This window comes from Crassostrea angulata, chromosome 10, assembly GCF_025612915.1.
Source record: "Crassostrea angulata isolate pt1a10 chromosome 10, ASM2561291v2, whole genome shotgun sequence".
NCBI classification, from domain to species: Eukaryota; Metazoa; Mollusca; class Bivalvia; order Ostreida; family Ostreidae; genus Magallana; species Magallana angulata.
The window spans coordinates 46,368,741-46,384,501 of NC_069120.1; the positions used below are offsets into that span (position 1 = coordinate 46,368,741).

General features: G+C 31.6%; 1 protein-coding gene across 1 annotated transcript; it reads left to right on the forward strand.

Moving 5' to 3' along the window:
• The first annotated feature begins 662 nt into the window (after positions 1-662).
• On the forward strand, positions 663-3,478 carry LOC128167621 (uncharacterized). The gene is made up of 2 exons (XM_052833439.1): positions 663-1,113; positions 1,919-3,478. Exons 1-2 carry the CDS (start codon positions 819-821, stop codon positions 2,497-2,499), a joined length of 876 nt encoding a protein of 291 aa, XP_052689399.1. The 5' UTR covers positions 663-818; the 3' UTR covers positions 2,500-3,478.
• The last annotated feature ends 12,283 nt before the right edge of the window (positions 3,479-15,761 follow it).

A 15,761-nucleotide genomic window follows, 5' to 3' on the forward strand; every position in this document is an offset into this window, starting at 1 on the left:
TAGAACAAACAAAAACAAGGGAAATAAATAATCTTGAAAATTGAAATGAATAACTAATTCACAAACGAAGAGATTCCCACCTGAGGCTAGACTACCCATGGGAAGTGAATATCGCTTATTCCAACCATACAGTCATATTTTGTGCTGAATGTTGCAGGGTATTTTTAACATTTAATTGTGATCAACAAAGCTCGGGTTAACGAATTAACCCTCTATGTCCAGGATCACAAAATTCCCAAATACATTTTGCACTTTTACAACCTAGATACAATACAAAGTAACTTTATAAAGTTTTTATGTACTTTTTCAGATTTGGAAAATTGAACATACCTTAAAAGTTCAGAGAATAGGGATGGGGGTCAAAGCTGAAAAAAAAAGCTACTACCCAGGACCTCCCCTACTCATCTTAAAAACACACAAGCATGTCGTTAATGATTACCAGTCTCCACGGGGGTGTTTTATACGTATAACCCGATCACACTATCCTTGCCATAGAATAATACATGTACTACTACTCATCGGACTGACGAAGTGAAAGGTAGTATATTATTTATCTATATTATATCTAATATATAAACACTACAAATAAGACTTTAAAAAAAATTAATTTCAGATTCATTATGGTTTCTAATAGACGGTCAATCTCGAAATTTCTTCTGGTTATTGCAACAGTGGCAGTAGTAATTCTGTACTTGGAATTCAATCAAAACTCATTGAAATTTAGAAATGGAGTTAAAAATTATGTTCCAATAAGCGCTTGGGCCTCAGAAAAAGATGGTTTGGTACAAAGGACTCTATTATACCAACAAAATAAGGATATGATTGAATGCAGGGGTAGGAAACAGAAGGTTATCAGAAATATCTTTAGCCGTGACCAGGAAGGATGGTACGAGAATCGCAATGTCTGTGACGCTTGTTTCGATTTTCCCCATATCACATTACAAACCAACTATGGACCTACGCCCATCTTCATTTACACAAAAGATCAGGATTTGGTGATCTCAAAGATACTTCGAACGAGAGGGTCGTTTGAATCTAAGAAGCAGTTGATGTTGTCCAAAATGATGGAAGATGATCCTGAACTACAAATTATTGATATTGGAGCTAATATTGGTAAGTACATGAAGATGCATTTTGAACTTGGACAAGAGAAGTACGAGTTAGATAATGAAATTAACTTACAATTTAACAGCATAAAAAATGGATGCATGAATTACAGTATTTTGTTTTTAAATTGTTAGCACAAACATTTAATTATAATCCATGAAAGTAAAAAAAAAATGTCTCTCTTTCTTTTAAGAAAAATATTAGTTCACTTTGTAAGATTTTTACCGTATATTGGATGTCATATTTTTATGGGATACTTCCGGAAAGTAAGAACAAAACATGCATCGTTCATAAAAAACGAATTAAATTATTATATCTCTTTTTTTTAAAACTAGCTTTATCAGTTTTAACTCAATAAATGCCGTTCAAAATTTGGTAAAGCATGTGAAATGTTCTTATTACATATTTCAGAAATTTAAATGACCAAATCAAATTTTTGAATTCTAAGCTCTAATCTTGTCTAAGATCCTTTAACTGTTGAAGAAATCATGTCCTTTAGGGCTAGTATGTCCACAACAAACACTTGTAAATTCAATTTTAGAAAATATCGATACACATTTTTATATATAGATACAGAAATGAAAATATAGATACACAATATATTTACACCGGATTTAATGAGTGTTGTGCATTTTGTATCCTCTAATCTCTTGTTTAGTTGATTATCAAACCATAATAACAAAGTTCAATTGTTCCCCCAAAGGCGATTTCTATGCACATCAAAAGATCAGTAAAGGTTCAAACAGTTATATGAAATTTAAAAAAAGTTTTAAAGGTGGCTTTAAGACACATGCAGAAATGTTAATTTCAGGTGTTTACACGCTGAGCTTCGCAAAGGCTGGACGTAAGGTTCTGGCCGTTGAGGCCCTGTATACAAACCTGCAGCATCTTTGTGCTTCTGTCATGGAAGGGGGCTTACAAGACAACGTGTACCTCATCCACAACGCCATATCCAATGAAAACACGCTCGTCAACCTGGGAATGGACAAGAATAACATGGGTGGTACATTCGTAGATGTGGACTCCAGTCATATAAAAAACCTGAAAGAAGGTCGGGCTCAGGGTACTTATGGACACGTGTACACTATAACAATGGACGATCTCTTGGATCTTCCAGTTATGCAATATTTCCAAAATGTAGTTATCAAAATGGATATTGAGGGATTCGAGGACCGCGCCATTGAAAAGGCAACAAGGTTTTTCGAAAAAATTAATGTTAAAGGATTCATAATGGAATGGGTGTTTCATAGACAACATCCGACTGCAAAGAAAATCATTGACTTCATGACCGCGCGGAATTACAAACCTTACAAGTGCGATATGAATAAAATGCCGTTGAATGTATCAAGGAGTGACCAGTGGGGATTAGACATTTTTTGGCTTCCAAACTAAAGCCAAAAGTTAGTTTTCTCTATGAACTCTATAAAACTTTGTTAATCAAGGGTATAAACAGTTTTGAGCTTCATAGAAAACATTGACTTGAAGTTATCTTCACTAGATCACTCTTCGAACTTACAAAATTAAAACTATTGAATTTAACACATTTTATAAAATTTGTACATGATTATAAAATTCCTGAAGTAAGAAATTTTGGTTTCTGGGTACGACTTTATTACCATCACAATGTATGATATCAAATTCGATTTTTGAGAAAGGGAGAAATCATATTTTAAAAAGTTTTCCCAAATGCTTTTTAGTCTACTTTATTGCAGTGTCTCCGAAAATATAGAAGAAAAGAACTAAAATAACTCATTTGTATTGTATTATTTTGCATTTGTATGAGATACTTTTATTTTGTATTGTAAAATATCTCATTTGTTTTGTTTAATTATCATTTGCATTCTATATTTTTTTATTTGAATTGTTTAACAGAAATTATTTATTTTGTTTGTAACAAAGGATATCTTTCTTTGGTTAAATCTCAGCATTTAGTATTCGAAGTGGATTATACGCAAAGTGTTTTGTTTTGTTTACAAGAGGTCGTCAGTCTTAGTTTTGTTTTCTCAAAGGACATTGTTCTTATTGATGGACAAAGAGGAATTGCATATTTTTTCTTTAAATTTCAAAGTTTCGACTCGAAGTAAACGGCACGCTGAATATCAGTGGCAGAATTATACTTATTTTGCCTGGGTGGTAAAAAATTAACTATTAAATTACACATGTATCCAACATTTTAAAACTGTGACTTATTTTGCTATGTTCTATCATTAAGTAAAAACTGTTTTTGATTTAGATTTTTTTTTCATATTCTCATACAGAGCTCTTCTTCCAGAGAAGATCAAAAAGTTGAGAAGTGGCAACGACCATCCACCTTTCTTAATGCCTAAAACGCAGTTTGTTTATATCCTGAATATTTAAATCAACAGTTTTATAAAAGGATGTTACTCGTTTTCTTGAAGTTCAATTATTTCAATACCCAAAACAGATGTATTGAAGTTCAAAATGTGCATAATTACATTAAATTTTTTTTAAAAGATTTAGATCATGTATACGATATGTTTAAAAAATAATAATTATACAATTTGTATTGACACCATTATCCTTTTTAAAAAAAAAGAACAAATAACATTAATTTTCATGTTCTTGCATTCCAACCAGGAATGTTATTCTTTGATTTAATTAAAGTGAAAAAATCTAAAATATTGTAATCCTAAAAATGTAAGGATACTTTAGGTAATATGTAAATATGTTCTTAGAAAATCCGGTGTATTTATTGAATTTTTCTATTGGAGTTATTTCCCGTTGCAGACTCAGAATTAAAACATTATATAATTTTACTTGTGCTGCAATGTGCAACAATTCTTAATCAATGATTAAGGACAATTTTTCCATATTTGCTCTACCATGGCGATAATGTCAGCATTTAAAATTTTTTAGTAAAATTCATTGCACAATCTAAATGTTAAGTCAAATTTTTGTCGTTAATTAGGCATAAATGTTTGAAAAACATTATCAAACTCAATGTTAGCCCGATATTTACGAAAATAGTAGAGTACGATATGAAATGAACAGCAAACGACACTCAATATTATTCTTTCAGCAAGTGCCGAGACACATTTTATTAAAGTTATTCAAAAACAACAACTTGAATGTAGTTTCAAAATGATTTTACTTAAAAACCAAAAAACCCCAAATGACAATTGCTCTAAACACAGGTAATTTATTTTCACATCCTAACAGAGGATGTATTTAGTTTTTGTACACACCCCGAACGTTTTTCCTTCGGGACTTTCACGCCTTTAAAAAAAAGCGCTGTCTCTCACCTAGACATACCTGTGGTAAAGTGACAGGTAAAAAGTCTCGATCTTTAATGATGGGTATTATTTCTTACATGGTAAATTGTTTGGAAGCCAATTATTGACAGCCAGATGTAATTTTAAAAAAGGAAGAAGAACTAGACGCTCGTTGCGAGCAACGAAAAGTGTTCCGTTTGAGTGCACCATAAAGTAGACTAAAGTGATAGTTGTTCTTTTCTATCATTTAAAATTCGTCCTATTCAAAGAGAGAGAAAAGGTCAGAAAAGCTGCTCAATCCAGACTTGTTGGAAAACCATTTGGAATTAATGAACAGTTCCCAAAGGAAATCAACGACCGCAGAAAACTGTTATACCCTCATTATAAACAAGCAAAACGTCTCGGAAAAAAGGCTGTGCTGATTGCAGATAAACTTTTCGTGAATGGGACAGAAATCCCCCTTTCCTCGATCCACAACCCAGCGTAACACAGCGCACTGACTCGGATACCGCATACGGACCACGCCAATCCGCAACGCGCAGCGCAAATCGACATGAAACCCGTTTTGCGACCACGCGCCGTTAGGGATACCAAAGAGAGCAACCGTGCGGGAATGTAAACAACGAAAACGAAACCACCGAATGGTAACTCTCTCACATCTTCAGACACTTCTTATGCGAGGATTGTTTCTATCAATGTTTGCGGTCTAGCTTCTAAGCTCCGAAATCCTGAGTTTGTTGATGTTATAAGCAAATATGATATAATCTGCCTCACAGAGACAAAAACAGATAAAGCTGACAATATTGATATCCCAAATTTCAGTGTATTCAGCAAACATAGATCAAATATGTCATTTCGGAAGTCTGGTGGTATTGTAGTCTATATCAGAGATTCTTTATCCAAATTCTGTAGCATTATTAATAACGCAAGTGACAATATATTATGGATTAGAATAGAAGGTAAAACATTTAGTATTAAGAAACATATTTTGATGGGAACTGTTTATATACCGCCATCAAACTCCAGATTTTCATCAGCTGAAATTTTTGACGATATTGAGAATGAGATTTTTAACTTGTCCAAAGAAAATAATTGAATATGTTTATTAGGTGACTTTAATAGTAGAGTATTCACATTGAGAGATTTTATTGATGTTGATGATTCTCTATCACATTTTTGTAACAGTGCTGACAATAACAGTAATTTTGATTGGACTGTTGATCAAATAGACCTAGAAGCAATTGAAAAATATGGTTTTTCCATAGAAAGGAAATCTAAAGATAACATTGTTAACTGCTATGGAAAAAAACTTATTGATATTTGTAAACATTGTAACATTATAATACTTAATGGTAGATCCATGGGTGACCAAAATGGTGAGTTTACGTGTAAACAATCAAGTTTCGTAGATTATTGTATTTCAAACACTGAGTTTTTAAGATATGTACACAATGTGAGAATATTACCTTTTTTCTAATTTTTATCTGATGTTCATAACCCTATAGAGATAGTATTGGCACTTGAAAGACAGCACAGCACTGAATCCATATATCAACAAAAGCCAACACAAGAAATTGCTAAACAATGGAATCTCGAAAAAGTTGAAGTATATCATAACTATATAGAAAATAAAGTAGATATTGTAAAATCATTAGAAAATGAACTAAGTAACACTATGCTTGAAAACATATCACTTGAATTTATTGATAATATTGTTGAAAAGATTAGTGATGTACTGGTCGAATGTGCCAAAAAGTATTCGGTAGAAAGCCAGTTCTTACAAATACAAGTGAAACATTCAATGTTAAATTTAAGAAACCATGGTTTACTCGGGACTGTAAGAATGCTCGACAGAATTATAGAAAAGCGAAAAGGTTGTACAAAAAATTCGGTGGAGATATTTTTAAAAGTGACTTGTATGAAAAAGAAAAATTGTATAAAAAAAGGTTGAAAAATGCAAATGTAACGCATAGAGTAGAAATGAAAAAAAACCTTTTTAGTTTAAGAACAAATAATCCTAGAGAATATTGGAAAATTTTGAATACAAACACAGATAAGAAAAGATGTAATGCAAATTTATATGACCTTTTTACTTTTTATCAGGATTGTTGTAACAAGAACTATAATGAACAAGAAGAGTCAAATAACAATGTATTTTCTCTAGATGAACTTAATATGTTATCTGATATTTAATCTTAGTAATGACATTAACCAACCATGTGTGAAGAAATATTTAAGGGTATCAATATGTTGAAAAATAACAAATCTTGTGGTGATGATAGAATTTTTAATGAATATATCAAAAGTACCCAAGATTGTATGTTGAATTATATACTGTATTGTTTAACAAAATATTTGATTCTGGTGTTATACCCACACAGTGGGTTAGTGGTAACATTATACCTGTTTATAAGAATAAAGGGGATAGTACAGAACCCCAAAATTATAGACCAATTACACTCTTGAGCTGTCTTGGAAAATTATTCACTGCTATCATTAATGAAAGGTTAAACAAATATGCTGACAATGTTCAACTCATTTTAGAGAACCAAGCAGGTTTTCGTAGGGGTCATAGTACAATAGATCATATTTTTTCATTGTATTCTCTTATCGAACTCTTCAAATTGCATAAGATGAAATTATATTGTGCGTTTATAGATTTTGAGAAAGCATTTGACTCTGTTTGGCACATTGGTTTCTGGAACAAGGTATTATCAAACAATATTGATGGAAATGTTTTAAAATTATTACTAATATGTACAAAGGTATTAAGTCAAAAGTTCTGGTTAATGGATTAAGTTCGGAATTTTTTGAATGTACAGTTGGAGTACGACATGGGGAAAATTTATCGCCTTTTTTATTTTCACTATATTTAAATGATCTTGAGGAGTATCTTTATACAAACAATGTCAGAGGTTTGTCACGCTTGTCTGATAACATTAAGAAAGATCTTAATCTTTATTTAAACCTTTTTGTCTTATTGTATGCAGATGATACCATCTTATTGTCAGAAAATCCAGAAGATTTTCAACACTTACTCAATGTTTTTTCTAGATATTGTAAAGAGTGGCGTCTTAAAAAAACTAAAGTTGTAATATTTGGTAGAGGTAAACAAACCAACTGTTTTACTTTTGAAGGTTCCCAATTAGAAATTGTTAACAACTTTAAATACCTGGGTGTTACTTTTTGTAAAAGCAACTCTTTTAATCTTAATGTTAAAGAACTGTTTGATAAAGCTACTAAAGCAATGTATGGTGTTATTGGGAAGTGCAGAACCCATAATCTAACAATTGATTGTAAAGTAGACATGTTCGATAAAATTATCAAACCAATATTATTATATGGATGCGAAGTTTGGGGTTTTCATAACACTAATCTCCTTGAAAAATTACATTTAAAATTTTGTAAACATATATTGAACTTGAGAACCTCAACTCCAAACTTTATGGTATATGGGGAACTTGGAAGATACCCCTTAACAATTAATGTTAAAGTTAGAATGATTTCCTTCTGGGGTAAATTAATCAATTTCCAGAACTCAAAATTGTCAGAAAAACCTTTTAATGTATTGAAGAATTTAAATAACCCATGGTGCAAAGCCATTAAGAAAACTTTAAATCAATGTGGATTGACATATATATGGTATCAAAACACAATAAACATACCCTGGTTAAAATCTAAAGTATACAATATTTTATTAGACCAATTTAAGCAATCATGGTATAGTGAGGTACATAATTCTCCAAAAGGTTTAAATTATAGGATTTTTAAAAAGTCACTGGATTTTGAAAAGTATTTATTGACTTTGCCAACACAATTATGTAAGAAATATTGTAACTTTAGAACTGATAATGCTAAATTACCTATTGAGATAGGTAGATGGTTTAATATTCCTAGAGAAAACAGAATTTGTAAACTATGTACCTGCAATGAAATTGGGGATGAATTTCACTACCTTTTCAAATGTACTGATGTATATATATCCAATTCAAGGGTTAGATGTTTACCAAAATATTTCATAACAAATCCAAATGTTGTAAAATTTGAAAAACTGTTTAATGTCACAAACATAAACCAACTTACCAATATTTGTAAACTATTAGATACTATATTTGAGAGAGTTAGCTCTCTTGGTTAAATTATATCTGTTATCCCTTCATCATGCCTGTACCATTGATTTTCATGTATTATATATATTGTATTTGTACATACTGTACATATGTTTTTTCTCTACACTGTAAATTCAGTTATGAGAATAAAGTTCATTGTCATTGTCATTTATAAACCCGTTATTAAATTCCATTTAACCCTCTATAAAAATTTCAATAAACATAAAATTATACTTAAATTATACTTTAAAAAGTCGCTATTATTGTGATTTTTGATAAAATTAAATTGAAAATAAGTAAAATCTATCATTTCAAATATAAAATCATAAATCTTAACGCTATTAAGGACAAAAAAATTCGGCACTCGGGGACCGAACCCGGGTCGCCTGGGTTCAAGTCCACCACTCTAACGACTGAGCAGGACTTCGGAGCCCAAAATCTCGAGAATGCGTGGACCGATTTTAATACAAATTTCATATTAGAAAGTTTTGAGAGCGTCTCTGTCGAATAAAAGCATAAAAAAAAATTCAAGTAAAAAAAATTTGAAAAATTAAGGTTTTTCATTTCCTTCCGGTAATATCCGGAAGTGTCGGCGGACGTTCGGATATGCGAGAGACACTGCGGCTGGAGACTCTCTGCCATCCCTGAAAACTTTAGAGTTTAATTAATCTCTCAGAACTTATGAGAAAAATAAGCCACAAAGAAAAACATAAAATCTTTAATATCTCGGGACCAGAATTGACGATCAAATAAATGATCAACCAGTTTCTTGCAAATTTTATTTAGAGTACGTTCTGAAAGTTTCATGAAAATCGGCTGAAGCGTTTTTGAGAAAACCTTACACAAAAAATAAAAATAATAGTGGAAAAGACAATAAGGTCTTCCGTTTCAACGGAAGACTTTAATTACTTTCAAATTGTAAATATACATAAATGTATATCAAATCAAAAAAGATATAAAACAAACTTCCATTGAATATTAAATGGAATTGTTTGTTAAAAGTTCTGACATTTATTAAACTTGTCGTTTATTTTGCGAATAGCGCGAAATATCGAATTTATTTAGCAATAAACTATCGCATAACATTATCTTAAATGAAATATTCATCCCCAAACGTACAGATCCATTAATAGATTTACGTTTTCCTCATCATACTGCTCTAAACTTAAGCATCAAATGTCCGTCCTCTTAACCACACTGACGAGAAAATAATCTCTGAATTCATCTGTAGGATACTATAAACGTATTATATATGGCGTGTACGATATTTGGCGGAAATAAGTTTTTGAACAAGTTGGCGTGGATTTGAATTAGCGTTTTCCTGAATGTGACTATTCTTATACATTTATGCATGGCATTAAGCGATGTACTGGTTTAGTGGAAGTATCGTTCCGCCAAAAGCGCTAAATAGAATACACAGCCAAATGTAGTACGTTTACAGTATATAACAGCTGTGTGTCATGTGATGAACATATTTTTAAAACCTCCCCAACAGTACCATGTTTTGAAATAAGTGGCCAGCATTGGTGACACCTCTCAACGATATATTTCAATTTTTGGTCAAACAGGCATACACCCTAATGGAGATAACAATAACCTAACTATGCTAGGAGAGGAAAGCTGCCACCAATATACACTAGTTTATGAAAGATATGACATGTTGTTGTTTGTATACATGAGATATAAAAAGCCTACTTACAAATATTGTATTTGTAAATTTTAGAAATATTAATCAACAAACCCTCTAGTTAAGAAATTCTTTGTGATTTGCGTGGACTTAATTTTGTGATCAAAAAAACATTGTCCAATGATATTGACATGGAAAAAAGAAAACCATCTTTTCAAAACAATGCTCAAATTATTCCGAAAAATCTGAGTAATCCTCTTTCCTGATGACTACAATTTAAAGATATCGTACATAAAAATTATTGAAGATGTGTTGGAAATCCATAGAAATAGTAATGGTGTCTCTAATAGCGTAACCTCAATTGGTAAACGATATTAAGGATAATGGCATTTGTTTTTATGATAACTATGCGATTGGCAACATATGTTAAAATTGTAATAAAAATGTGCGTGTTAATGAATTTGATAGCACCAGTATTTGAAAGGATTGTTATTTTTTTCAAATAAATACGTCTCATTGTTAAAATAAATCAGTTTTACAATTATGGTATGTAGATAAACTACAACATATATATGTGACTGTTCCAAAAAATAAATTGTTAAGGATCACTTTTCTTAAACTCTTAATAATCATTCGTAACTTTAAAAGGTAATGTTCATCACCCAAACATAAACGTTCCATAGCTGTATGATTTATTAAACAATACAGCTATACGTAACAGGTAACTGAATATCAAAGTTAGCAAAAATGATTTTTAAAAAGGCTAAAATCAAAGTATCCTTTGCTTTCACGCTTGAAAGATTTATCGAGATGCTTTCTTCTCATTTAACATTGACCAGATATGAAAGGATTCTGTATAAGGCTTTTGATAGAATTGATTAGTAGAATTGATAAGTAACAAGAATTAAAGTTTCTTAACAATTGTGTTAAGAAAGGGTGGCGGGTGATCAAGATGGGTTTGTACATAAATATGCTACATTAGAACAAATTCTCGATAATGCACAAAATGAATATTTTTGTTCGAAAGAACTCAAGATGCTTTATAAAGGTCAAAGGACACCGTGGAAGAATCTGATTGAATTGTTCTGTGTATCCGACGAGTTACTGCAAAACCATAGTAAATCCGGGGAGGCAGACCTCTATTCGAAAAAGCAGTGAAGAAATACTTAAAGCAGATGTTATGATATACCACCACTTTGTCTTGTATAAATGCAAGGTAGAAAGACGGGGGAACAAGTTAAATCCCCTTACATAATTTACATTATTAGGTGTGTTCATAGTCTTGAAAGTACTAGTTAAAAATAATATGAAAAATTTATATTTCGTAATTTTCGTTTTGCTCAGGTGTGTATTGAAGGGAAATTCTCTCTAAATAAGGGTATCGCTTGGGCTATGAAAACACTATGTTACAAATTATTTACCTTCGCGTTATTTCGAATAATATCAGCTGTTTCATGTTTTCTCAGGTTTCAAAATGCATACGAGATATAAATTACACTTGGTATTATGCATAATGATTAATTTTCGTTAGCTGTAGTGTTGTTTATCGTGATTACTTCCTTAATGCTACAGAAGAAATTTAAACAATGACGACTTCTCTGAGTTAGAAAAGTTATAATAGGATTTATTAGAAGTACGATACATTTATTAACCTTATGGCTTGAATGTGGTTTGATAGTCAGCACACACAGTTAAAACAAGTCATCATAGTGCATAAAATATCCAGTTTTATCACTTTTGTACAACACTGATCATGATCTCGAATATAATTTTGCAATTATTAAGTACTTGGCTGTACTGGTCGTTCAATAGATTTATGCCTTGGGAAACAAGTTTCCTCATTACACTCTCCCTATAGCCTAGAATCGATAGTTTTATCATCCGTTCATCTCAAAACCACAAAGGACATGGTATTAAAGCATCATCAATCTCTGAAGTCAGCTGCTTTGCTGAGTGTCATGTGATGAGCTTAAAAAAATAACCACGTGTTCACAGAAGTAGAGTCTGGCTAAGTGGGTTATTTTTTATTTGTTGGTGCATTTTATATACGATTCGACGTACAAAAATGAACGAAAATTAATTATGGAGGAGACAAATATCATGGCTATACCAGGAATATTGTCAGCGGTAGTTTTTGACAAGGAGGGCAAAGTGTTATTAAATTTCGGAAATAATACAAGCGACTTACAAATACACGGATTATTTAAAACTTTTGGAATCATACATCGACAACGTTGCAAGACTAGAGGTCCTTTGAGAGTTGGACTTTCTGAGGATGTATTTTTGTGTTCAGTGTCCGCTTCTGGTGACATCGTTGGGAAAAGTGAATCTTCCCTGAAATCAATGTTGGTTCTGTTTCGGAAAGACCGAGTGATTTTCTTTGTTGGTGAATACAATTCACGGATATCGTACATGAGACTTATTGACGAGGTATTGGGAATCCGTAAAAATATTGATGTCCTCTTTTACAGCGTGACAGCATTTGCTGGCCGATATGCTGGATGACATGTTTCTGTGGAAATAATAAAAATGATAGCAGATTGTTTTTCAAATAGAATGAAATTGTAAATGTAAATGATCTGAAATGATAGCCGTACTTCAAAGGGATTTAATCTTCATCAGATCAGCACATCATGCAGCGCGGAATGTTATTTGTACATGCAAGTTATAATTATATATTTTCTATATTTATCAATGCAATTTTGCAATTTATAATTATAACCGTTACTTAATAAACAGGTGACTTACATATAACTATTTGATATTTCCAGTTAAGGAAAATGAAAGTTCTTATTAATAAACTGTTGAATATGAATTGATTTATCATTCCATCATGTATCAATGAAATGGTCATCTTGAGATATGCAGTACTTTTACCAAAAGCAACATGGCTTGCATTACTGATTGTAATTTTACAAGAATTCTTAATCGTCTACCAGGGCTTATTTTATTGAAGGTGTTTTATGATATTATGATTTCTGTTTTATACATTGTACATGATTAGATGTGTGTTAGAAGCAGAAAAATTAAGAAATTACGGTACAAAATACTGTGGAATATTTCTTGTTTGTAAGGTATACATGTATAAGTTTGTGGGGATGTAAATTCGTGGGCAAGGGTTACCCACGAAAGCCATGGACATTGGTCCCCCAAGACCAATGATGATTCCATAGTACTTGAATTACGAAAGAAGTAGATGGGAAGAAAGCAAATAAGGCTAAATGACAAGAGGTAGATGTTCTGTTTTAAGAAACTGCTGCAGTGGTCAGGGGATATATCAAATTCTCAATGTGTCTCTGTCATGTTCTTTTCAATCTATGGAGGAAATCGACTTCTTGAGACAGAAGCTAACACACAGTTTAGAAAATGAAATATACTTAAGTTTGTATTTCCTTGAAAGGAAAAAAGATTGCATGCTGGTTTTACAACAGAGCAACTCATAATATATTCACGCCGTAAGCAACTTCACATATTCCCTCCCAACATTTATATGCATTTATGTCCAATGTTTTCATCATTGCTTAATAAATTTGATTTGCATTTGGTCGAATTCATGTCTGTGTATGACAGAATCTAAAAATATATTGGTGTTAATATTTAATTTAGTTATTACATGTTGTCAGTATTAGATAACTTGTGAAGAATATGTGTATCATTGAGTATACCATGGTTTTTGGCATTCAGTCAACATATTTAATGAGAAAAAAATAGCGATAAGAGTAGGTTCGTTGCTATATAGCAGTGCATAAATATGTGATATATAAGCTATAAGATGTTTGACAATATACGTAATTGCATTGTCAAAAGACTCAATTACTGTTAACTCCCTTCATCTTTACCTGAAATCCTATTGTTCATTGTTGCTTTTCAAGGCTTTCCAAAGAAAAGCTAGTAAAAATATTTTAGGACATCTGAAAACAATTAAAAAACCCCAAAAAACCTTTTGTTAATATGAAATATCAATTGTACTTTGACTATTTTAGCTGTGTTTTTTAATTATGATAGTTTTAATAAGAAATCTTTATATACCTTATACATATTAATTTTGGGGTTTTAAAAAGGAAGAATACAGGTATATTGCAAACTTTAATTCTGCTTTAACCACCGGAATTGTGAAGAATTTTTTTTACTATTCCATAATCATAGGAAAAAAAATGAAGACATATTAATGATCACGTAATCTCCATGCCTACATCTAACACAAGAGTAATCTAATCGTTAGGCCGACGCCCTCGTGTAAGTACTGGTTGCACGCGAAGTTTCACGTGGCTCTTAAATAGTGAAGTATGAGTATATAATGTTTTTTAACGGTGCAATTAAAATAAACTAATGTTTTCGTCATTTGATAATTCTCTTTGAAGGTTATGATTACAGGAAGTATAGACTTCAAACTCTGTTCTTTCCTTATGTATCCATGGCAGTTAAGTAATTGCTCGGTTGATATATATAAAAGTTCAGTACTTGTGAATTTTAAAAGGAGAATTATTGGATTCATATGAAGTAGAATTTCATAAAGATAAGGTCGCCTGCATACAAACCAATCTTAACTGACAAATTAGCCAAAAAAAGTAAGATTGGTTGTAATGTACATGTTTTATTTATTAATATTCCCATCACGTAGTCAAAAAAGTGTTAATACCTTTCATGTGTGGATCTAGAGGGGAGCCCAACCCAGCCCATCCTCCCGGAAAATTCAAATTCATTTCATTCACATATTAAATGTACCAAAAAGGGCCTCGCGACCATCCCCCTCCCCTCAGGCAAACACGAATTATCAGTGATTCCCTCGTTTTTTCTACAATATAGTCAGCCTCTGATATACATAAAATGATGCTACTTGGGGAGATCAGTGAGTGAATCCCAAAGTATCGTAAAGAAACTGCTCGGTAGATATAAGCTTGACTAGAGTCATTTAAATTTTGTATAGAGCAGTAGTAGTAGTTTATTGGCGTATACATATTCATACATTGCGCCATAGCATAAATTAAACAGTAATTTACAATAATTGTGATAACAGGGGGATGCAGGTTATGTAAATATAAAGTATAAAGTGAAAGAACAAATATCAAACAGACCTACAAACAAGTAATTTTATGAACTTAATTTGCGCTTATGAAATCACGTCTGAAGGTAAGTTATCCCTCTTATCGAAACATTCGTACATGCAATGAGATAAACCTTATCTTTAAATAAAGAATTTGGTCAGAATTCTATTGTTTCTAAACGTATGAATATGTCAAATATAGATTACTTTCTTGGCATTTTCTTGAGAGGAAAAGGGTGGGGGGGGGGGGGGGGGAGAGGGTGTAGAAAATATTAATGAACTAAAAATACGTACTAAGCAAAAAAACCCTGAATGAGTTAGATCAGAAGGTGTATGAAGACAAAAAATATATTTCATTCATTTGATTAACTGACTGTTAAGTATTACACAAAAAATTTTGTTCCGTAAACATATTCCATATCCTTAGCTCTTATACTGTGGGGTTTTAAAATTTTATTGTGCAGAAGGGTTTAAAAAAAAATATAACAAACTTTAAAAGGTTGAATCCTTTTTTGAAATAGAAATTTTAAACCAAATAACACCGTTGTATATTTTTCATTATCAAATTGATTCAAATGTTCTGAATTTTTATATCGCTGTTAGTATCGATAAAAAAAACGCCATTTTACAGTGATATATAC

Bases quoted from the DNA above. Each gene is read 5' to 3' on its own strand.
- LOC128167621 (XM_052833439.1), top strand. From the start codon at position 819: ATGATTGAATGCAGGGGTAGGAAACAGAAGGTTATCAGAAATATCTTT. The intron at 1,114-1,918 runs GTAAGTACATGA...TGTTAATTTCAG, and splicing joins TGATATTGGAGCTAATATTG to GTGTTTACACGCTGAGCTTC.